General features: G+C 51.3%; 1 protein-coding gene across 8 annotated transcripts in view; it reads left to right on the top strand.

The window, feature by feature from the left end:
* Osbpl5 (oxysterol binding protein like 5) overlaps positions 1-23,411 on the top strand; it is a 68,581-nt gene extending 45,170 nt beyond the window's left edge. For 3 of the 8 annotated variants that reach the window (XM_076914043.1, XM_076914047.1, XM_076914052.1), the window contains exons 4-22: positions 2,571-2,651; positions 2,784-2,885; positions 3,233-3,436; positions 4,868-4,952; positions 7,222-7,393; positions 7,662-7,854; positions 8,986-9,242; positions 9,619-9,700; positions 10,827-10,925; positions 11,307-11,403; positions 12,703-12,801; positions 16,723-16,820; positions 17,212-17,301; positions 17,396-17,532; positions 17,953-18,138; positions 18,427-18,553; positions 19,348-19,474; positions 20,295-20,397; positions 22,208-23,411. In XM_076914043.1, coding sequence (XP_076770158.1) covers positions 2,571-2,651; positions 2,784-2,885; positions 3,233-3,436; positions 4,868-4,952; positions 7,222-7,393; positions 7,662-7,854; positions 8,986-9,242; positions 9,619-9,700; positions 10,827-10,925; positions 11,307-11,403; positions 12,703-12,801; positions 16,723-16,820; positions 17,212-17,301; positions 17,396-17,532; positions 17,953-18,138; positions 18,427-18,553; positions 19,348-19,474; positions 20,295-20,397; positions 22,208-22,346 — 2,478 coding nt within the window. In that variant the 3' untranslated portion in view covers positions 22,347-23,411. Of the gene's footprint in view, positions 1-2,570; positions 2,652-2,783; positions 2,886-3,232; positions 3,437-4,867; positions 4,953-7,221; positions 7,394-7,661; positions 7,855-8,985; positions 9,243-9,618; positions 9,701-10,826; positions 10,926-11,306; positions 11,404-12,702; positions 12,802-16,722; positions 16,821-17,211; positions 17,302-17,395; positions 17,533-17,952; positions 18,139-18,385; positions 18,554-18,755; positions 19,322-19,347; positions 19,475-20,294; positions 20,398-22,207 lie in introns of those variants that run through there. The other 5 variants (XM_076914055.1, XM_076914044.1, XR_013104387.1 and 2 more) reach the window with 4 other exon arrangements.
* The last annotated feature ends 473 nt before the right edge of the window (positions 23,412-23,884 follow it).

The following is a 23,884-nucleotide window of genomic DNA, read 5'->3' as shown; positions in this document are numbered from 1 at the left end:
TCTTAACCACTGAGCCGTATTTTCCTATCAATAGTACTATTGGGCTGGAGACATGGCTCAGGCATTAAAGGCTAGGCTCACAATCAGAATAGTACTTTAACTCAAACCATTGTGTTATTCGTCCATCTCTTTGTAGTTCTTGACAAACACCAGCTGCTAGTCTGAGCAGGGGCAGAGTTAGCTGCCCCACAGGATGCTCTGACAAACAGCTCACCACAGAACTGGCTGCGAGCTGGAACTGTCTAAGCCCTGAGCAAGTCAAAGGCGCATGCCACCTCCCCTGTGGTCAGAGCTGTCCTCGTTCTGGGCCGGCCACTCAGGGACTGAGGAAGAAAAATGTGAAGAGGATCAGGCCAGGCTGGGAGGAGTCTGCAGAGCTCCAACAGGGCCTGTCCCTGGAGACCTGCTATCTGACACATACATCATCATCATCCTCAGCTCAAAGACCACTTCTGAGCAGAGCCCCCAGCACTCCCTCTGGTCATCTGGAATGTCCTATGGGCTAAGAGGATGCTGCTCTGAAGGGGGGTGGGGAGGGACTGCCAGGTTCAGTTCCAGCTTGGCTTCTTATTTACTACAACATTGCTTCTGAGCCTTGCTCTTGGTTTGTCAGTCCCCTTCTCTTCTGGACGTGGGGAATGCTAGTGACCTGAGCTGTAGTGATTGGTATGTTTGTCTTTGAGACAGGGTCTCACTGGGTAGCCTTGGCTGGTCTGGAATTCATTATGCAGACCAGGCTGTCCTCCGGCTCACAGAGGTTCTGTTCTGCCTGTGCCTGTTCTGTTTTCCCTTATAGCCTCCATGGACCTATGGACTCCCATCCACCCCCTCAGAGCCAAGCATAGTCATCCTTCCTTCCTTAGGTCAGGGTCCATCACTATGGGGAAGACGAGGCACCAGAAAACTGAAACACGAGTCATCTCTACCCTCATCAGAAAGCAACTGATGAGACCGTGGGCTCAAGCTCAGCTTAGTCTGTCCTTTCCCTTCAGTCCAGAGCCTGGCTCATGAAATGTTATAGTTCACTTTCAGGGTGGGCCTTCCCATCTCAGTTAAGCCAACTGAGAAAAATCACCGGCCAACCCGATCCACAGAGTCTTTGCCGAGACTCTTCCCAGGGGCTTCTCATTCTGTCAAGCTGATGATTAAAACTGACTCTCACGCTATGATTTTCACATCACAAAACAATCATTTGATTTTCTTTTTCCAGACATTTTAGCTTGTTCTGTGCAGGAGAATGGGCTGTGTCAGCCGATGGCCATTGTTTAGATTTTAAATGAGTTCATTTATTAAGTATTTAGGAAGCCAAAGTCCAAGACCCCATAGGGGTAGCCAATAGACAGAAGCAGCAGGCAGCAAAATATCAAATCAGAAGTTTTCAGTGCTCAGCAGAAGTGACTGGGGTATCTGGATAGAGAAAGTGAACAAAGGGAGTGCTGGGCTCACACCACCCAGCATGGCCCAGCATGGCTGCCTGGGGAAGCTGAGGCAGTCAGCTGCAGTTACAACTGTGCCGTCTGTTATAGCTGAGTTCTGGGTCCTTGTTCCCACTGTAGACACTCATTACATTGAACAACGGTAACCTCCTCCATTAGAAATGGTCACCTTCCAGCTGTTCTCAAAAGCACTGTACTTGAATTCTTCAGGGCTGCTGTCTTCCCTCCCTGTCACAGAGTCGAGGAGGGGCAGCAATCTACAGACCAGAGGCCTTGGGGGACACCGAGGCAAACATGAATGGTCTGAAATGGGGTTAGGGTGCAGCCTCATTCCCAGAGCCAGCTTCTCAATGAGTCCAAACAGCACTCGACAGCTTGCCAGGATCGCGTACGACACCTGTAGAACCCAGGGACACATCAACAGGTGGCATGTGGGGTTCAGGGCACAGTTTGACATCCCCAAACTGTAGCCTATAAACCATGTTCTGGCTCCACACCCCAGACCTCAGTTTCTCCCTCTGTGGGGCTGTGGCTCCTTCCAGCTCCATGATTTGTAGATTACTGTTCGGGGTCCAGGAAGTGAACTGTGGGCCCAGGCACAACAGATGCTTGGCTCCCATCTGTAGCTTCAAGCAAGGCCTACGCACTGACCCTCTAGACTTACCTCCCCCAGAGCCAGTGGGCATCCCTTCCGCAGTCTCCTTGTTGTTCTTGCCCAGAAATGAGGTTCTGCTAGTGGCTAAGGAGTGGCCATTCTGAGCATCATGGGAGATACAGTGGATACAGCCTAGGAGCTTGTCACCACCATGTTCTAGCTGCCACCAAAACTCTGTTTTACAAACCCCACCATACTCCTTAATAAAATTCCTGATAAAGGCACTTTAAGGGAAGGAAATTTTATTTTGGCTCATAGTTCAAGGGCACAGTCCATCATGGTCAGGGAGGGGAAGGTATGGCTGCTGGGGCTGAGGCAGTCATCCTTATTGCTCCACAATCGGGAGGCAGAGATGAATGCCGGTGTTCAGCTCACTGTCTCGCTTTTGATCATTCTGGGACCCTGTCTTTCTGTTGCCTCAGTCCTGGCAGCCCCAACTGTACCCTGACACTCCCAGAACCATGTTGTCTCTCCTGCAGGCTGAGTACAGGCTATGCAATGGATCTGACAAGGAATGTACCTCTCCAACCACCAGGGTCTCCAAGAAGGACACTCTCAAGGTAGGCCTGGCCCAGGGTGAGGACAGAGGGGACACCTACACCCCCTACATCCTCCTTTCCCTGTGCCCTGTTGCCAATAGGGGAAGTGGGGCAGTCCATGCACTCCATGACCCACGTCTGCTCTGGTTGCAGGCACAGAAGGAGAACTACCGACAGGAGAAGAAGCGGGCCACGAAGCAGCTGTTCAGTGCCCTGACTGACCCCAGTGTGGTCATCATGGCTGACAGCCTGAAGGTAGGCAGGTGCCACTCCCAGAGACTCCTATCAACTGGGACTTCCATGGCACTTGGGAGACAAGTCTAAGTGTTTGTCACTACAAAGTTGTCTGAGTGGCCCCTGACTACTGTAACAAATGGCCCCACAATGAAGGTGGTTCCTCATAGGTCTGCAGGCCAGAGTCTGAAGTCAAGGTGCTATGAGGAGGACCACACTACCCTCTGAGCTCTGGGATACTCTTTGCAGTGCCTGGGGCCTCCAGGAATCCATCACCCCAGTCCTTGCCTCTGGTCATCCCTGACCAAGCTGCATAGATGGCCAGGGAGAGCTTCCCTGGATGACCCTGACCATGAATTCCTCTGCAGATCCGAGGGACCCTGAAGAGCTGGACGAAGCTGTGGTGTGTGCTGAAGCCAGGCGTGCTGCTCATCTACAAGACGCCCAAGGTGGGCCAGTGGGTGGGCACGGTGCTGCTGCACTGCTGTGAGCTTATCGAGCGCCCCTCCAAGAAGGACGGCTTCTGCTTCAAACTCTTCCACCCGCTGGACCAGTCTGTGTGGGCTGTGAAGGTGAGCGGATCAACGAGGCACCCAGGTAGAGATTCAGGGACATTGGAGGCTTCTCCTGGGACCACAATCCCAAAATGGGAGCCCTAGCAAGGGATCCCTGGAGGGGTGGCTATCCATTGACAAGCTGCAGGAAGTAGGGATGAGGCAGAATGAGCTATACATTAAACCCCTTCTCCAATGCTGTCTGGAGGGCAGGAAGGGACTGTCCCAGGCTCAGACCTCATCCATCATCACTAGGACTGCTCAGGCAGAACTTATAGGGACAGGGATGGGTCCCCAGAAAAAAATTGGTTAACGTGGGTTTCAGAGAAATGACAAAGCATAGGGGTTTTTGTTTGTTTGTTTGTTTGTTTGTTTTGGATTTGGGGATGGTGGTGAAAGAAGGTCTCACTATGTAGCTTTGGCAGACCTAAAATGTACATAGACCAGGCTGGCCTCAAACTCATAGAGATCTACCTGCCTCTGCCTCCTGCATCTGGGATTAAAGCAGTCTACTACCTTGCCCAGCTTGGGTTTTTGGTGGTGGTGGTGGTGGTGGTGGTGGTGGTGGTGGTGGTGGTGGTGGTGGTTTGTTGCTGTTGGTTTGGTTTTAGAGACAGGGTTTATGTTACTCTATGGCCTATCCTGACTCACAGCTCATTCTGGGGCTCAGACTTACCTAGAACTTGTGGCAGTCCTCCTTCCTCATCCTCTCAGTTGCTGAGATTACAGGTATAAACCACCATGCCTGGCTTCTGTTAGTTTTAAAATTAATATTCTCCTCCACTTTATATACTACAGATGAATAGACACATTGTGGATTAAAAATACCCACCTCAAAAAATGCATTAACATGCCTGACCTAGCGCAGTGCGGCCTCCTTCACCGCTCTGAGGATACTCGCATCACCCAAGGCTGGACAGCACTTGGGTTGGAGGCAGGAGGATCAAAGGTTCAAAGCCATCTTTGGCTACATAGAAAGTTCCAGGCCAGCCTAGGCTACAGAGTGAGCATAGCCTTGTCTCTAAACAAACTGAAAAACCAAAAAGGGGAAAAATAAAAACTGTTTTATATGAATATTCTGACTGTCTAAATTATCCCAGCCTTCCCTGATGGGTAAGACCTTTAATCCTGACACTTCAGAGGCAGAAGCAGGCAGACTCTATGAGTTTAAGGTCTAGCCTGATCTACATGGCAAGTTACAGGCCAGCCACAACCATGCAGTACGACCTTGTCTCAAAAACACATTTATTCCAAATACCAGACAGATTTACTTACACTAACGGCCCGTTGCTGTCTCTCTGAAGTTCAAATTCAACTGTGAGTCCAGGATTTGCCTTAGCTGGTTCTGGCAGCCATAATCAGGAGGCTAAGTGGAAGGAAAGGCATCTGATTAGAAGGGTACAGCCTTCCTGGCCCAGCGCCTGACCCTGCAGGTCTCTGTCTCTCCAGGGCCCCAAAGGTGAGAGTGTGGGCTCCATCACACAGCCCCTCCCCAGCAGCTACCTGATCTTCAGGGCCGCTTCTGAATCAGATGGTGAGTGCCACCTGCCCTGTTTCTGAGTCCCCAGGGTCCCCGAAGTCAGACACAGACTAAGCCTACCTTACAGTGATAATCTCTCAGCCAAGCCTCAGATTTCCCACAGATTAAGTGGGACTAGCTGTACTTGTCAGCCCAAAGCTATGGGAATCCCAGGGCTGTATGGAAGCAATCAGGTGACAGTTGTGAATTGGATGGGTAAATTAAGTCACAGGCCGCCTAGAGGTATTCTGGCAAAAATAGGTTACAGATATTAATGCGGGCTTCCCCGAGTCCCAGATTCTCTGAACTAGGTAACAGATTCCAAGCAGCAGCCCCTTATCAGAAGTCCTTCAAGTGACAGCCTCTAGCCAGGCTGTGGCTCCCTAACAAAACCCCAGGGCTGCACCCCCTGCTGGAGGTCCAAGGTCCTGACAACTAGGACCTAGCTGTCCAGGCTTAGAATCCTGCAGATATCTTAACTGCTAGTGCTATGGTACCCCCTGGTGGTCGAAAGTTATATCCACGCTCCCTCCCAGGTTATTTTGACTGTTGTTCACTGATTCTGTCATTGAACATGCTGGGCTCTGGGGTAAACAGGCAACCTATGCCCTCACAAAGTCTGCATACCTTGTGTGTGTGTGTGTGGGGGGTCTGTGACCAGTAAGGCAGACACAAGATGACAAGTCTGAGCTGAAGTCATGATTGTCAGGGGCCACAGTCAAGGAAGAATGTTATCTGCAACCCTATGTGTATCAGGATGGGCTTCCTGCAAGAAGAGGCAGAAGTTTTCAAATGTGTAACATTCAGGATGCCAAGTCTTTTATGGCAGCCACAAAATGCACATTGGTCCCTAAGTCCAAGTCTACAACCAGCTCTCATTCTGGGTTGTATAACCTCCCATGACCCCCTCACTGCCCCTACAAATGCCCAGCATCACAGGAAGTAACACTGCTCAAACCACGCCTATGATAAGCCCAGCAGGATCACAGATATCCTTCAGCAAGAGGGGCAGCTCCAGGGTACCAGCTGGGTCCCCCCAAGTGTCTCAATGTAGCTCCAGGGGCTCTCAAACAAAAGGCTCTGTAGCTTTAAGTTAGGAAAAGAAGTCCACACTTCCCAGGGACACCCAGCATGCAAGCTTTGGAATCAAGAACTTCATCTTGCCTTGAGCTGGGACCCTCACTCCTGAGTCCCTTGGGCACTCGTGGTATCATTTATAGATGACTGTGAGACATGGACGGAAGCACTGCTGTTAGTAATCACACTGAGACATGGGTGTCACCTGCATGGATCCCTTTCCCTGTAGCTCTTAACAGCACCCTCCTACCACCCCGCCTCACCCCTGAGAACAATGGTATGATACAGGTCTAGCCCAAGTTCTACACTCATGCACACACACACACACACACACACACACACACACACACACACACACACTGTCATGAAGAAAGACAGAGCTCAGGGCCAAAACAGAGGTCCTGCCCTGCCTGTAGTCCCCTTCCCCTGACATCCCTCAGCCCTAACTGTCTTTTGTTACCTCTTGAAGTTACCTGGTCAGTGACTCCTCACTAGTGTGTAAGACCCCTGCCGAGCCTCTGTCCTCAGTCACACAGGATTCCTGATGTCTATCCCACACTGTGTCATTCCCAAGGGCATACACATGTGTGTACATGTTCCCAGAGCTGTTGACTCAGCCCAAGGCCTGGCAACCCTAAGATATACTCAACCAAGATCCTCACGTCTATCTTTGGGGTCGTGATGTGGAATTTAGACTTAAACAGAGGGCAGGAAGAGTGCAGAGCTAAGAGTCCTGGTCAGGATGTGGTCCTGCCCATCACTGTCTCAGCTCCAGTCTCTCCTGCCAGGTGGTCTGACAAGTTCTCAGAACTCTGGGAGGTCTCTGGGAGACAAGCTCCCTCCATCTGGCCCCAGACTTCAGCCTTTCCCTCCTCAGTGTGAGACTCCTGGGGCAAGTCCAATGCCTTGGGGTCCACTGTTTCAATAGTCTAATTGCCAAAGGGAGGGCACACCTGTCTCTTTAGTTTATATTCATTCCTTCCAGGATGGCTACGTGCAAGGCTGGGGTCTGTGGGGGAGGCAGATCTTTAACTAGACCCTAGTGAGGTGGAGTGTGGCATGGGACTAAAAGTTTCGTGACTGAAAGACAGGATTCCTTGGCTGGAGATTAGTTTCTTTAGGCTATTTTAGACAACAGGCAGATGAAGGTCCTTTGGTGAGGAAGTAGAGGGGAAGCCACCTACCAGATTCCTTCTGTGTCCCTTAGGCCGCTGCTGGCTAGATGCCCTGGAGCTGGCCCTTCGCTGCTCCAGCCTGCTGCGACTGAGCACATGCAAGCAGGGCCGAGATGGGGAGCAGGGGTCCTCGCCTGATGCCTCTCCCTCTTCTCTCTACGGACTTCCCACCTCAGCCACCATCCCAGACCAAGACCTGTTCCCGTGAGTGAGCTGGATGAGGGGTGATCTGCATGGGGTTCCGTAAGCAGCAGGAGGTGGTGAGCTGGGGTCCTGGACTTGTTCTCTCCTGTGGGTACTAGTCTTTGCATCCTTATTGACAAAACAGGAGCAGTAGTACAAATACAGGTCACTTGGAATAAGGCAGTGTGTAACATCCCTGCAGTGAAAGAGGCCGGGTACCCAGGTACGGGTGTCCAAGGTCCTAGGTATCTCCTGGAATTGGGAACCCACTGGTATTTCCACTCTCCAGGTTGAATGGGTCTGCTTTGGAGAACGATGCATTCTCAGACAAGTCAGAGCGAGAGAATGCAGAAGACTCGGATGCAGAGACCCAGGATCACAGCCGCAAGACCAACGAGAGTGGGAGTGACCTGCTGGACAGCCCTGGTGGGCCACGGAGGGGAACTACATATGTGGAGCAGGTCCAGGAGGAGCTGGGAGAGGTGAGAGCCCTGTCAACTGAGGGCAGAAACAGGACACTGTAGGGCTCTGAGTGATGCCTGCTCAACTCTCCCCTGCCCGCCTAGCATGAGATGCAGGGGTGATAGGAGGGTCCAGCCCCAAACAAACAGCCTCCTTGGGCTGGAGTGAACCGTGGCCAGAGTGGACAGTCAGTTCAGCAAAGATCTCTGCTGAGGACCTACATACACCAAGCATGACTCTGCTCCTGGGATTCCCTCACCCCAGTCAGTCACCCTGTACTATGATATGAGTGTTATCATCTGTATGATGAGTGTGGGCCATCTGGTTGCCAGCACGTCACAGCTAGGAAGTGGTAAAACCTTGGGGAAGTGGGACCTAGCAGGAGGAAGTTAGGTCACTGGGGCTGTGGCTTCAGAGGGCTTTGATAGACAGATATTTTCCTCTTTAGGGTCCTGGCCATAAGCACTTGTGCTACCAAGTACTTCCTTCATGATGTACCGCTCTCCAGAGGCTCAAAGCAGTGAGGCCCAACAATCCTATATGAAACCCTCTTACACTGAAGAGCCAACTTTTGTTTCATTTGAGACTGGACTGTGTAGCCCTGATTGGCCTAAAACTCACTCTGTAGCCAAGGTTAGCCATAAATACCAGTCCTCCTTCATCAGCCTCCCTAGTGCTGAGATTAGCCTAAACCTTTCCTCTTTTTAACTTGACTGCCTCAGGTATTTCTTATAGTAGCAGAAAGCTGCCTAGCAAACCCATAATCACAGAGGACTGAGGAAACTGGATTCCTGCAGCTGGAACTTCTAGACAAGAGGGTTAAATAACACGGGGTTTTGGAGGCCAGATCAAGCAGCCTCTGGTGAGGGTCCTGTGGATGTGCCAGGTGGTGAATGGCACCATGGCGGTTGTACATGTGAGAGGGAGACCAGGATGCCAGACTAGAAAACCTGGTCTTGTTCCCAGACCTGCTGAGGAACTGCTCACTCCTAAGCCCAGTGTGGTGGGTGGTGGCACCCATTCCACCGAGGAACCCGCTCACTCCCAAGCTCAGGGTGGGTGGTGACACCCATTCACACAGAGTGGATATACATCCAATGGCATCCAGTGGGCAAGGGTCAGATGTGTTGTCCTGGATCCCTATCCCTCAGCTCCCTTGGGCAGCCCAGAACAGGAACTTCACAGCCCAGCTCATGGGGCCTGGTCCCGTCCCTCTGCCGCAGCTGGATGAGACCTCCCAGGTGGAGACAGTGTCAGAGGAAAACAAGAACCTGATGTGGGTGCTGCTGCGACAGCTGCGGCCAGGCATGGACCTGTCACGCGTGGTGCTGCCGACCTTCGTGCTGGAACCTCGATCCTTCCTCAGCAAGCTTTCCGATTACTACTACCATGGAGACCTGCTCTCCAGGTGCACCTCCCGCAGGAGGGGGGCCCACACCTCTATGGACCTCGGAGGCAGGGGATGAGGTGGGGCTAGGAAGAGGGAAATAAAGGCGTGAGCATCCAGGGTTCTTCCCAGAGGTGAGGGCACCAAACAGCGTGGAGCGTGCAGAGCCCTCTGCCCTGGTTGAGGCGTTGGCCTCAGCACTATTCTTGCTATGTGGTGAACCCACTTGCCTACTTCTGGCCTACCTGGGAGAAGAGCAGGATACCCAGGTCGTCTGGGGTGAGGTTGCCTCTGTTAGCCAAGTAGATGGAGGTTGGGATGGTTGGAGAAAGGAATGAGTGCTGAGGAGGGTAGCCAGAAACCCCAGCCTGAGGGAGAGCTCTCCACTTCATCACAGGGCGACAGCAGAGGACAATCCCTACAGCCGCATCAAGCTTGTGCTCCGGTGGTACCTGTCTGGCTTCTACAAGAAGCCCAAGGTGAGAAGGCTCTGCGGAAGGGCAGGGTTTCAGCCAAGGAGTTTGTCAGCCCACCACAAGAGGGACCAACTCCTCCATGGCATGGGAGAAAGCCAGCTATCCCCAGCATGGCCCCAGATCCAGAGAGGTGGAGGGCAACTCTCTTCTCAAGTGCAGCACCCAATGCTGGTCCCCATTAGCTCCACACTTGCTCAGTGTTTGAGGCAACAGCCTTGGGCTGTGTGACAAGCGCCACCACACACAACAGTGTCAGGAAAGGAGCATTTAACCCTAAGTTACAAGGCACCTATGGGATTTGTCGAGGAAACCCCTTTTGAGAACTCCAAACTCCAGACTCTGCTGGTAACAAAGACGCCCTGGTTATGGAGTGGCCTGCAGAGTCACCTGGAACTGCGGTTCCATAGTCCATAAACTTGGCAACCAAGATTCTGGCCAGACATGGTGGTGCACACCTGTAATCCCAGCACCAGGGAAGAACAAACAGGAAGATTTCCTGAGGTTCGAGGCTAGCCTGGGCTACATAAGTGAGACCCATCTTAAAAGGGGAGAGGAGATTGGAAAGAGCCGAGTCAGTGGTAAAGTGCTTGCCATGCAAGGATGAAGAGCTGAATTTCATTACAAATCCTCACAGGGGAGTGTGGCAGTGGATGTTTGTTGGGGACAACTCACACATATGGGGACAACTAGCACTCAGGAGGCAGAGGCAAGAAAGGTTACAGTGAGTTTGATTCCAGATCTGTGTCTCATTGATACATGTGAGCCTGAGGCCCAGACAGAAGAAACTAACCCAGAGTCATACAGTAAACTAAGCTAGACCAGGGTCTCCTGGGAGCCTGGCCCCTCCCAAGCTTAGCTTTGACCCAGTTATGTCTGCCCTGTGCCCCAGTCCAGGGACAGTCAAATCTAGCTGGGGTCTTGAGGCCCCTTCAAGCTGAATAAAAGATAGGAATTCCTGAGGCAGCCCCACACACACACATATACAACTGTAAGTTACCAGCAAAAAGTAGTCTCCCCAAAGGAGAATAAGGGTGCCAAAACCTATTCTAGAGGCAGGAACAACCCCATCCGGGCCCCCAGAAGTGACTCTTCTTTTGGTTCCTCCAGTGTGTCTTTGTGTTCCTCACAGGGCATCAAGAAACCCTATAATCCCATTCTGGGGGAGACTTTTCGCTGCCGCTGGCTGCACCCTCAGACCAACAGTCACACCTTCTACATAGCAGAACAGGCAAGACCCCACCGCCCAGCTTGCCTTCCAGCTTAGTATGTGCAGTAGGTGGTGGGCAGAGGCTTGTGGGACTGAGTGGGGTTTTCAGTGGCCCGTACTCTGCCACAGGACAGGCTTCACACCTGGTCACCATCCATGGTGATTTTTCCAGAAGGGCAGGCGTGATGGTATGACAGAGGGTCACCTGGAGGAGGGCAAGCAGCCTGAGTTCCCCGAGTGGGACACCCTTAGATGACTCAGAAACTTGGACAGGTTCCCAGACACTGGGATCCAGGTCCTGCCCTGGTACTTGTAGGAATGTGCCCCTTACTTCCCACTTGCCCATAGGACCCAGACGTTCTTTCTAGGATTGTCGTTTCTGAGCCATCTCTCTTCACACAGGTATCTCACCATCCTCCTGTGTCTGCCTTCTATGTCAGTAACAGGAAAGATGGCTTCTGCATGAGTGGCAGCATCACAGCCAAGTCTAAGTTCTATGGTGAGGAGGCTCCTGGCAATGGGGACAGGATGCGGGGGTGTGCTGGGCCTTGTGGAAATTGGAGGAGGACTTTACTCAGAAGCAGTGGGCCCCAGAACCCCACTGGTGGGACCATGTGGGTTGTTCTAACTCGGTTGAAAGCAGACGCCTGTAGGGAAGCCCGGAAACAAAGGAGAAGCTTGCAGGGAAGGACTTGCTCCTACTGAGCTGCCCGGTTCCATAGCCATCAGCCACGTGTGGCTGTTTGTACTGATTAAAGGGGGTTTGGACTCAGATCAGTGGGAAGTGCGCACCCAGAGAGCAGAGGCTGTGCATTCCATCCCTAGTACTGCAAATGGTGATGGCGGATAGATGACAGACAGACAGACAGACAGACAGACAGAAAGAAGACAGGTAGATGGATAAAGTGATAGATTAAAAAGTCAGAAAGTCTGTAGGTAGAAGGTAGATAATAGACAGACAGATACATAGGTTGGTAGAAAACAGAGAGATAGGTAATAGGTAGTAGATAATAGATAATAGGTAGATGGACAGGAAGAGAGACAGGTAATAGGCAGATAGGAGGTAGGTGGATAAACGGAAGTGGAAGGAAGAGGATGATGGATAAATAGACAGACAGACAGACAGACATGGGTGAGTAGAAGGCAGGAGATGGGTTATAGGTACACAGATAGAAGATAGGTAGCTATACAGAAGTGAAATGAGAGCATGAACACAGTGTCCCATTGCACGGGTTCCATCAAGTTTTTTGGAAGCCACACCTGGCTGGTGGCAGGCACTTGAGTGTCCCAAGCAGGGTGGAGCAGCCACATTCTGCCCTGTGCTGCTCTAAGCCTGGAATGGCAGTGCCTAGGAACCTCACTGACACGTTTCCCCAGCCGGCCCCTGTTTACCCTCATCACTAGAGTGCAGGTGTGTGCTCGGGGCCTCTGTGTGCTCAGCAGCAGCAGAAGGTAGCATGTGGCATCTGCACCTAGGTTCCATTCACCTTTACCACGTATACTCTGGCCTCAGGCTGGCTCTAAAAGGTTTATAGTCTCCTCCCTGAAACCCCATGGTGGAGTGAGATAGACCACTAACTTGCTGCAAGTCAGGTGACTTCTCAGGATGTATAATGGGTGCAAACTAGGCAGAGTTTTTGTGATACCAGAGGCCCAGAGGTTGTGTGTCTCTCCTTCAGTGCCCCAGCTGAAGGTGCTTGGAACTCTGGGATATGTTGTAAAGACATATTGTTGGGATGCCGCAGCAGCCTGATGCTAAGGGTCTGTGCCCTAAACAGCCCCTGCTCTGTCCTTGCAGGGAACTCATTATCAGCACTTCTGGATGGCAAGGCTAAGCTCACCTTCCTGAACCGCAAGGAAGAGTACACCCTCACCATGCCCTATGCCCACTGCCGAGGTGAGCAACTGTGCCATTCCCTGTGCCCCACCTACATGACCAGGCTAGCCCTTGGTCATGTGTTGAAAACAACTAAAGAAGGAAGAAATGAGTTTATTTTGGATCACAGTTTGAGAGTACTGCCCACCATGGGGGCTGGGGGGCGTAGGTGATTTCATTGGTCGTATTGTCTACAGTCAGGAAGCAGAGAGATGAAGGCTGAGTCTCAGTTCGTTTATCCTTTTTATTCAGCCAAGGATGCCAGGGAATGTCACCCATATCCAGGGTGGGTCTTCCTTCCTCTGTTAAACATCCTTGGAAGCACTTGCATAGGTACATTCCAAGGTGTGTCCCCTAGGTGATTCCAAATTCAGGTGGAGCAGATGCTAAACACTGACTGCTTATTTGAAGATGTCCCAACCATGTCGGTGACATTTCAGAGCTGAATGTGTAACTCCAGGTGGATTTCTAGTTTCTCCTCTTGGATTTTGCCTCTGGCTTCTTCTGTACTAGTGATCAATCCAAGCTTTTGAGGAGGCTGAGGCAGGGGGGTTGAAACTTCAGGGCCTGCCTGGGCTGCAGAGTGAGTTCAAGGCCAGTTGAATAATTAAGTAAGACAATGTCTTGAAATTTAAAGATAGGAAAGGAGCTGGGGCCGTGGTTCGGTGGTAGAGTACTTGCCTAGTATGTATAAAGCAATCCCAGTACCACACACACAGAGAGACAGAGAGAGAGAGAGACAGACAGAGAGAGAGAGAGAGAGAGAGAGAGAGAGAGAGAGAGAGAGAGAACAAACCAGTCATGCAGAAGTATAAGGCCTATGGATTCCTATCCTCCTCCAGCCTCCCATCTCAGGCATCTTCCATGGCAAATCCAGATTAAGGTATAGTTTTTAGCTAAAGTTCACAGTTTCCTCTAAGGCCCACTCTGTGTCTATTCTATAGGTTTTAAAAATAGTGACATAGAATTACCACTGTGATGTCAGGTGAGCTTCTCTACCCTGAAAATCCCTCTGGGGGCTGAGGCAGAGGAATCATCCATTGAACAACAACAAAAAAATAATTAAAAAAAATGTTTTTGTTTTATTTTTTGAGATAGTTTCTCTAGAGCCCCGATTGTCCTGAAAATCACTCTGTAGACCAGGCTGGCCTCAAACTCACAGAGATCCACCTGCCTCTTCCCCATAGAGTCGTTAAAAGTTTTAAAAGTGAACAAGTTTTACTGAGCATCTTTCAAGTTACTTCTATTGACCATGGAGATACCAGTAATTGACACACAGGGCATGAGGCTCCCAGACAGGGAAGATAAAGCAACCACATTTAAAGCTGTAGTGGGAATAGTTCTCCAGATCCTACCAGAGTAACTGCCCCACAGCAAGCTGATGCTTAGCTGTTGGGAGTGCCAGACTTCAGCAAAACACATGGCGGGAATCCTGGTAAGATCAGGGATAGGGCACACACAAGCGTGTGCTTTTCTGGAGTCTGTCATTTCTGTGCTCATTTCTCTGAGTGCACACCGCCCTGCTGCTTTAATTCACTTGTCTCTCTCAGGCTAGGTCCTTATCTGCTCTGCCATAGACTTAGAGACACTCAAGACAGGAACTTGGCAGGCAGGGTGTGGAGACAGGGGCATAAGCCAATCTCTGCTCCCCAAATCAAGCTGTACTTGTCCAGGTTATCCTTTGGGTTGTCAGAGCTATGCCCAGTCAAAGGTGAGGTTTTATTTATTTATTTATTTATTTATTTTTATCTTTTTAAGATATAGTCTCATTGTTTAGCTCTGGTCTTGAACTTACAGTGACTTGCCTGCCTCTGCCTTCCAAGTGCCAGGATTAAGGTGAATGAGACATCCTACCAGGTTTAAGAGAATCTATCTTAAACCTCTGTCTCCACACCCTGCCTGCCAAGTTCCTGTCTTGAGTGTCTCTAAGTCTATGGCAGAGCAGATAAGGACCTAGCCTGAGAGAGACAAGTGAATTAAAGCAGCAGGGCGGTGTGCACTCAGAGAAATGAGCACAGAAATGACAGACTCCAGAAAAGCACACGCTTGTGTGTGCCCTATCCCTGATCTTACCAGGATTCCCGCCATGTGTTTTGCTGAAGTCTGGCACTCCCAACAGCTAAGCATCAGCTTGCTGTGGGGCAGTTACTCTGGTAGGATCTGGAGAACTATTCCCACTACAGCTTTAAATGTGGTTGCTTTATCTTCCCTGTCTGGGAGCCTCATGCCCTGTGTGTCAATTACTGGTATCTCCATGGTCAATAGAAGTAACTTGAAAGATGCTCAGTAAAACTTGTTCACTTTTAAAACTTTTAACGACTCTATGGGGAAGAGGCAGGTGGATCTCTGTGAGTTTGAGGCCAGCCTGGTCTACAGAGTGATTTTCAGGACAATCGGGGCTCTAGAGAAACTATCTCAAAAAATAAAACAAAAACATTTTTTTAATTATTTTTTTGTTGTTGTTCAATGGATGATTCTGGGGTCTAAGGTCTAGAGAACAGAATATGTAAGTGTCATAGCCCCATAGAAGGAAGCACTCAGAGATCTAGAGGGTAGACAAAACCCAGGAGCCAACAATGGCTGCCTGTGGCCCTATATAAGACGTAATTTTGCTGGGAGTCTCCTACACAGGAAGTATCCATTGAACCCCCCAAAGCCAGGCTGATGTTGTTGGTCCTTAATGCTATTTTGGCCATGGAAGGCCTTCTGCAGCAATCTCTTATGACAAAAGAGAGTTTATAAGAGTCTCTGTGGTGTGGAAAGCTCTGGGGACAAACTGTTAGCTCTTAGGGATAAGACCTGCCGAGGTCTCAGATCCTTACATCTGCCTCTTGCTCCATCTCATCTCTTCAGCCCTCTCCATGCCTGTCTTCTTCCTGGTTCTTTTCTTTACCATCTCCTTATTCTTTTTATTTATTTGTTTGTTTTCTAAGTCAGGGTGTCATTGTGTAGCCCTGGCTGTCTTGAAACTAACTCTGTAGACCACGCTGGCTTCAAACTCTCAGAGATCCGCCATTCTCTGCCTCCCAAATGCTGGGATTAAAGGTGTCTGCCTCTACCACCTGGCTCTCTTTTTTACTTTTATTTGTCTCTGTGTTTTGTCTGCATGTATATGTATCATATGCTTGCAGTACCTACAGAGGCCAGAAGAGGGCATCATCATCAGATTCCCCTAGAACTGATCTTAGATGGATATGAGCCACCACGTGAGTGCTGAGACTCTATCTCCAGTCCTCTGGAAGAACAGCCAGCTCTCCAGTTCAGAGGTTTAGTTCATTGTCATCATGGCGGGAAGCATGGCAGCATGCAGGCAGATAATGTGTTGGAGAATTAACTGAGAGTTCTACATCTGGATCTGCAGGCAGAAAGAGTGATACAGGGCCTGGCTTGGACATTTGAAACCCCAAAGCCCACCCCTAGTGACACATTTCCTCCAACAAAGTTGCACCTATTCCAACAGAGCCATAGCTCCTAATCCCTGTCAAGTAGTACCACCCCCTAATGAATAACTGTCCAAACATATGAGCCTATGGGGGCCGTTCCTATTCAAACCACAATTATGGTTATTTTCAATATTAGATTATGTTTTCCATATGACCACAAGAGAACTGAGGAAAAAAGACATACTGGGTTTTCAGATGCATCCTGCACAGTTCTGAGGGGCAGTAGGGAGCAGACACATCTATTTTCTAGTTCCAGGGCTGGTGCAGAACCCAGCCACAGATGTGATTGGTCAGACCCTGGGATCAGGGCTTCTGAAGGAACTGACCCAGTGAAGGGTGTGAGCATCTCCAGACCAGAGCAGCCACCCCTTCCTGGGACACAGTACAGAGGAGCAGGCAGAGTCCTGGCTCTGTCTTAACAAACCCCTTCACACACCTTCCTTACCTGCCTGGTGACCCAGGCTTTCAGGGTTGAATCCCAATACCAGTTGCATTTCAGGGATCCTGTATGGCACCATGACCATGGAGCTGGGAGGTAAAGTGACCATCGAGTGTGAGAAGAACAACCTCCAAGCTGAACTGGACTTCAAGCTCAAGGTAGTGTGTGCAGCTTGTGGGAGGGAGTGCACGGAGCTCAGGTGGGGATCCTCTCCTTCCACATCAGGCCAAGTGCCCCCAAACAAGTACAACTGGGGTAGAATGCTTTGTATCCCCATAGGACAGACAGGACCCAGAGAGAGAAAGGGGTTGCCCACAGGCCACACAGCACAGCCTGCAGGCCTAAGTCCCATTGTCCTATCCTGATGGTGGCAGACTCTATAGATCTGAGTCCAGACTGAGGAACTAGAGTGAGGACATCTTTCTCTAATAGTGAGCCTCGTCTAAGCTATAGTCTTGAGAATGACCGAGCACTCTGTACCTCCGAGGATGCGCCTCTGGGAAGAGCTCCCGTCCTCCCCACTCATTGGATATCCATCCGCTCTTACAGCCTTTCTTTGGGAGCAGCACCAGCATCAACCAGATTTCTGGGAAGATCATGTCAGGGGAGGAAGTCTTGGCACGTCTCACTGGACACTGGGTAAGATGTCATCCGTTAGGGAGAGCCTGGTTGGGCCCTAGGGTGGTCACCAACCTGGCCAGCAGCTCTGATGCTGCTGTGCCATCTGGGGCAGGACAGAGATGTATTTATCAAAGAAGAGGGCAGTGGAAGCATCGAGCTCTTCTGGACCCCAAGTGAGGAGGTCCGCAGGCAGCGGCTGAAGCGGCACACGGTGCTGTTGGAAGAGCAGAGTGAACTGGAGTCTGAGAGGTGAGGCCCTGTACCCAGGAATCTTGCTGACAGATGGTGATGGCCAGGTGGAGGGTTGTCAGGGTCATGATGCTGGAATCACATTCTAGGGTGTCTTTGCCAAGGACAGCCACAGAATAAATCCCTCATGCCAGATCCCCTGTCCTACTGGGGACAGCTGGTGAGAGAGGGCCCCATCATTGCCAACAAGTAGATCCCTGCAGGTGGCAGACAGGAGCCCAGCTTAGGAAAAATAAAGCTCATACTGTAGAATCAAAGTCTGGGAGACACAGGCTTCCTGCAAGATAGCCAGCCCCTTGTCACTGAAGGCAACCAAGCAGGGAACACTCGGAGCCCCCTTCCAGTGTAGAGGGAATCGATTCTGAGCTGCTAACAAATGGAGCTGCCCTACTCTGAGCTCATTGGTCCTCTGACCTGCAGGCTCTGGCAGCATGTCACCAGGGCCATCCGTGAAGGTGACCAGCACAAAGCCACACAGGAGAAGTTTGTGCTGGAAGAGGCACAGCGGCAGCGTGCCCGTGAGCACCAGCAGAGCCTCACTCCATGGAGGCCACAGTTGTTCTTCCTGGACCCACTCACTCAGGAATGGCGCTACCGATATGAGGAGTGAGTAGCAGGTGGCCTGGGGCCTGTGTGGTGGGGCGGGAGCTTGCAGACTGAGTCTACCATGCCTGTCTTGATTTGGAGAGGCCATGGAATCTTTAATCTCCTCTCCCTGACTTCAATAGTACCTTAGGGATGAAGTATAAGGAGGGATGGTCAGATAGACCCCCTAAGCCATCCTTGTAACCCCTGAATAGTGGTCACCATGAGAAGCTGGGGTCTAGGCTAGAACAGAACCCTCTCCCATAAGGGTCACCAACTCTACTGATGGACACCCTCTGGACCCTCCAGCTATAGCCCCTGGGACCCGCTGAAGGACATTGCCCAATATGAGCAAGATGGGATTCTTCACACTCTACAGAGGGAGACTATGTCTGGGCAGACAACCTTCCTGGGGAGTCCAGAGTCCAGGCACAAGGTCAGTACCCCTAACCAAGGCTCCAGCCCAGGCTTGATCTCAACTGTAGATGTGGCTACCCCTGAGGCCCTCATACCCTCTACTTGGCCACGTGGCTCTCCTCCCTCAGTGCCCATCTCTGTGATATCTCAAACCCTACCTAGCAACAGGCCTTCACTGTCATCAGGATCCTCATTACTTTTTTTTTTTTTTGCCTTTCCAGTGGGGGACCTGAGATGGTTGGTTCATGGTTACCCTGGGCCTCACAGTTCAAGACTCTGTGCCAGCCTGTCACCTCCTGAAGTCACTTTGTCCCATTCTATAGCTGGAGAAACCCAGGCTCGGGGCTAGCCCAGGGAAGAGAAGGAAAAGCCAACATCCATCCCTGCCTAGGGCCTGGGAAAAGCAGAAGGGATGTAAAAGGGTTGAGGGAGCACCAGGAAATAGAGGGAGGGAGATGCCCTTACATAAGGGGGGGACTATAAATTGCTCCACCAGGTGGGCCTAGCCACAGGCTCCAGGTTCCAGGTGTGAATGGCACTGGCTATGTATCAACATGGAGGCAGAGCTGGCTGGCCCTCATTCCTCCAGAGGAAGTCAATGGTTTTATGTTCTTGATGGGAAACGGAGGCCACAGAGACAGATGAAGTTCAGGCCAGGTGGAGGTTCAAACCACTGTGCTCAACTGCAAGGCCTCAGCTCTGTCCTCTGCACACTGCCCTACTCTAGTGCATCCTGACATTAACAGGACACCATGTCCCCCCAAAGGGCCCATGGGAGAAGACACTAAGTGTAGTAACTTGATCTCTTTACAGAGACCTAGCTCTGATCGGCGGCTCCGCAAAGCCAGTGACCAGCCCTCTGGCCATAGCCAGGTCACTGAGAGCAGCGGCTCCACACCTGAGTCCTGCCCAGACCTCTCTGATGAGGACTTTGTTCCTGGTAAGTGGCTCCTAAAGTTTTATACATGCTGGGTAACGAGCATCTTGAGCCTTGACTAGCGGGGAGGCCAGGAGAAAGCTGGTCCCTGCCTGCAGCCCGTCTGCAGGATAGGAAGGGCCAGAAAGAGCCTTCCAGAGATGAGCACACAGGGGCAGGTATTCTCACAGTACATCTTTGCTCATCCTCCCCTGCCCTCTCCCTAAGAGAGCTGCCTTCTCAGAGGAGGTGGTCAGGCCTGATGAGGGCTGTAGCCAGGACTTGGGGAGGAGAAGAGACTCCTAGGCATGTTGCTCAGTGGCAGAATTCCTGTCTAGCACATATAAAGGCCTGGGTTCAGTCCCAGCACAAGATAAACTCAGCATGGTGGTACACACCTGTAACTCAGCACTCCAGAGGTCACATGAGAGATGAAGAGTTAAGATCATCTTCTGCTACATTAAGTTCAAGGCCAACCTCACATACTTGAAACCTACTCTCAAAAACCAGGACAGGGAAGAAGTGGCCCAAGGCTAGGACATTCCTGAGAGTTGGTTAGGCACTGTCCACTGTCCAGTCCCTGACTCTGCCTCTGTCCTGGTGGGACTCTGCAATCTGTCTCCCAACAATGTCCCCACAGCTGCAACGCATCATCCATGTCTTGGTGACTCATCTCTAAGGCTTCTTACAAGCTAACTGGACCTGCATTCCCTGCTAAACTTTCATTGGCTCTCTTGTGTCTGTGTCTGGCTCCTGAGGGTGGTAAATCGGGAGCTGGGTCAGCCAGGACAACCTAGCTTACCCTGGTCTGTTTCTCCCTGCTGTCTCCATCCTGGACGTTCAGGTAGTGAGAGCCCATGTCCTCGGTGCAGGCGAGAGGTACACCGGCTAAGGATGCTACAAGAGGCAGTGCTGTCCATTCAGGAAGCTCAGCAAGAACTGCACAGGTAAGAACACGGGAGGTGGAGGGAGCTGCCAGCATAGGAGAGTACAGCCCTCATGAAGGCGCCATTGAGCACAGGCAAGGAGCTTAGAAGAATGTGCAGAGCCAAGGAGCTCCTCAGGGCCGGGGAAGCCTCCCAGGTGCGTGAAAGCAGGTAGCAGCCCTCCCGGAACCTCAGGCTCCCTGTAGTTCACCAGTGCCACTGCATAGAGAATCCTCAAAGCAAAGGGGGTGTCTGGAAACCATGCTATGTGACATCAGTGGATTTCCTATCAGCACAGGGTATCATGTGAGCGTGTCATATGCCAACCCACTTGCTTCTCTGTAAAATGGGTTAATAGCAGACAAGAGGATTGAGGGAGAAGAATGGAGAAGGATATAGAGACCAAGCTTTGTGCCCATCCTCCAGACACCCCATGATTGGCATAGTTCTTGACTGAGATTACTTTCCAGGTCTTGCCTAGAGGATTGACTGGCAGAGACATGGAACTGGAAGGAAATGAGTCAGAACTGGGATACCCAGGAGGGTGGAGACAGGAGTGCAATGTGATTGTGTACCTCCTGGGTCAGGTCGGCTCCAGGCAGGCAGAGGTTTAGATACCTGACTGTGCGTTGGCTGAAGTCAACTGCTGTAGGTTTGGACATTGGAAAGTCTGCTGGCTAGAGGCCCTTTGTCTGTGCAGTGGCCTGAAGGGAGGAGGTGGAATGATAAGACCCTAGGGCCAGAGAGCCTAGAGTCAGTGTATGAGCCAGAGACGGTACTCTGGCCCCAGGAAAAGTGATGACTCTGCCAACCTTGCAGCAACCCCATGCCAAGTGCCAGTTTTTCCTGCTTTCCCACATCACAGTGTCCTCTAGAAGTCTTAAAATAGCCTCATTAATTCACTCATTAATTCACAGGAGAGTGTGTGGAAAAGAGGCAAAGGGTGTGGGAGATGAGAGTCAAGCATGACATCTCTTTCTGTGGACTGTACATGTCATGTGCTTTGCCTGCAGACGGCCATCAGTGAAGCCTTGAGTCTCAACACTTGCTGGCCCTATTGCTTTCCCTATTGCGGTCATAACTATACATCAGCTAATGAGGGTCTCTGGAGTTCTTCTGATACCACAGTGGGGAGGCCCAGACCCAGAAGGCTGACCCAGGGCTAAGGAGGTGTGAAGTGGGCTGTGCCTGCTGAGGATGGCGCTCCCTGGAGATGCTAGCCCAGGTTTCTGCACCCAGGAAATAAAGAGAACAGACATCAGAGCCCAGACTTGGTGGGTTTGTTCCTATGTCCCTGATTGACACATAGCCTAGGATGCCAACAAGACAGAGTGTATCACATTCTGGAAGCTGCAAGTCTAAGATGGAAGTTTCAGGCCTGGCTCTTCCCAGTGCCCTATCCTTGGCTTGCAGACACCGTCATCCTCTGTGTGCCTCTATCTTGATCCCCCTCTTCCTAGGATCCCAGTCTAAATTAAGGACCCACCCTAGTGAGCCTTTTAATGTGGCCACCTCTTCAGCGATCTTATCTCCAAATAGTGCGGAGCTCAGGACTTCAACGCAGGTTTGAGAAAGTGGACACTGTTTGCCATCACCCCAGGACTGGCAGGAAGGATGCTAGAGGCCTAGTCCCTAAGCCCAGATCTTCCTGTCCCACAATTGACAAACAGGAAGTGCAGCCCTGGGACCCTCCTCCCTAAAAAGCTCCCACTCACACGTGTAGCCATGTCTCTTCCCAGCTGGCAGACATGCCATCTTGTCCCAGACTAGCCTGTCAGTGGGGAGGGTGGTCATGCTGGTGTTGACACAGCGTCTGCCCCTTTCATTGCAGGCACCTTTCAGCCATGTTGAGCTCCACAGTGCGTGCCGGGCAGGCGCCAGCACCCAGCCTCCTGCAGAACCCCCGCTCCTGGTTCCTGCTCTGCATCTTCCTGACATGTCAGCTATTCATTAACTACGTCCTCAAATAAGAGCCCTTGGAATCAGCAAGGTGACGCCTGCAGAACTCCCTCCTAGGCACCCAGCACTTTACACCGGCCTGCAGAGGCAGTGGGGCCCACAGGCATGGCCACTGGGACAGAAGGGTCCTTGTACAAGAAGATGACAGGTGGGGTCTGGGTGTATGAGGGTGCTGTGACTCCAGCTGTAGGACCCTCCAAGAAGCACTGGCCTCTCCTACAGAGCCCTCCGCCTAGCACCGGCCTTAACGCTAAAGCCAAATGCAGTCTCTGCCTTGCAGTGTGCCCCTGGTTATCTCAAGTTGCCACTCCCAAGCCAGCCCCAACTTGCCATACGGCATCAGATCTGGGGGTGAGGAGGGCCTGTGCAGGCTTTGGACAGACACTTGCCACAGCACAGGAGAGTGAGGTTTCCAGGAGCAGCAGGAAGACTCCAGGATTCCCCAGGGCTCTTTGGGTGGTAATGTTGACTTCTGGACAGTCTGCCCACCTTGTGCTCACACACCCATGGACAGGCTGTAGCTACTCTGGTGAGGACACTGGGACTTTTATCGTCTTATTAAGCTGTTTCCACAGAAGCCTGTTCAGGTAGTTACTTCACCCACATCTGCCCTACAGCCGGAGGAGTCCACCTGTGCCAGAGGAGTGCCCTGGCCAAATGTGGTGTGAGCTTGTAAGCAAGAGAAGTGCCCAGGGGCTAACCCCAAAGGCCAGGGAGGCCCAAGCTTGCCACTTTCCCTGACCAATAGTCTTCCCATTCTGTTGACATTCTGACTACATATAATTGCAATATTTGAGGCAGCTGTGTGCAGTGAGCTGCCTCTGCATCCAGCCCCTGACCCTATGTGGATGACGCTCTGTGTGTGTGTGTGTGTGTGTGTGTGTGTGTGTGTGTGTGTGCGTGTATGTGCGTGTGCACCTACGTGTACTCACATTCGGAGCCTTAATACCTAGTTGGTGCCATCTCCACTGTATCTGATCCTTCCATTTTCCAAGTTTTGTATCCATTTGTCTCTCTCCTTCCCCAACCCAGGGGTATGTCTGCTCTATGCCTTGAAATAAATGGAAATACATGTATATTCTCTTTTCAGTGGGTCCTTGGGAACAAGGAGGAACTTCTAGGGAGATGGAAAAGCAGTGTAATAGGGCTGTCTTGAGCTGGAGGTGCCAAATGAGGGGTCCAGAAGGGTGGGTGCAGGTCCATAGTGTCGAGTGAGAAGATAGCTCACCTGGAGCCGTTGGAAGCTGGAGTCCCATTAGCCAACCAGTGAGCAGCTATGGGCATGGGAGGGCTGTGGCCTGCAAGGGCATTCCAGGGAGCTACTAGAACTGGGCAAGGGAGGGAAAGGATGGGGCCCATTTCTTTAAGTAAGGGAGACACTCAGACTGGGCAGCCTGCTGTAGCCAACACGACCCTACTGAAATGCTTAAACTTCTGTATTCTGAGATAGCTCTGAGGAATCCAGAATATCCCTTGGCATCTGACAACAAACCCCACACCACCTCAAAGGGAAGCTGTAGCCCCCTTAACAACACATGGAATGTAGCCG

The sequence above is a fragment of the Arvicanthis niloticus genome, chromosome 1, assembly GCF_011762505.2.
Source record: "Arvicanthis niloticus isolate mArvNil1 chromosome 1, mArvNil1.pat.X, whole genome shotgun sequence".
Lineage (NCBI taxonomy): Eukaryota > Metazoa > Chordata > Mammalia > Rodentia > Muridae > Arvicanthis > Arvicanthis niloticus.
The sequence above is the reverse complement of the archived record's forward strand: the minus strand, read 5'-3'. Positions and strand labels throughout refer to the sequence as shown.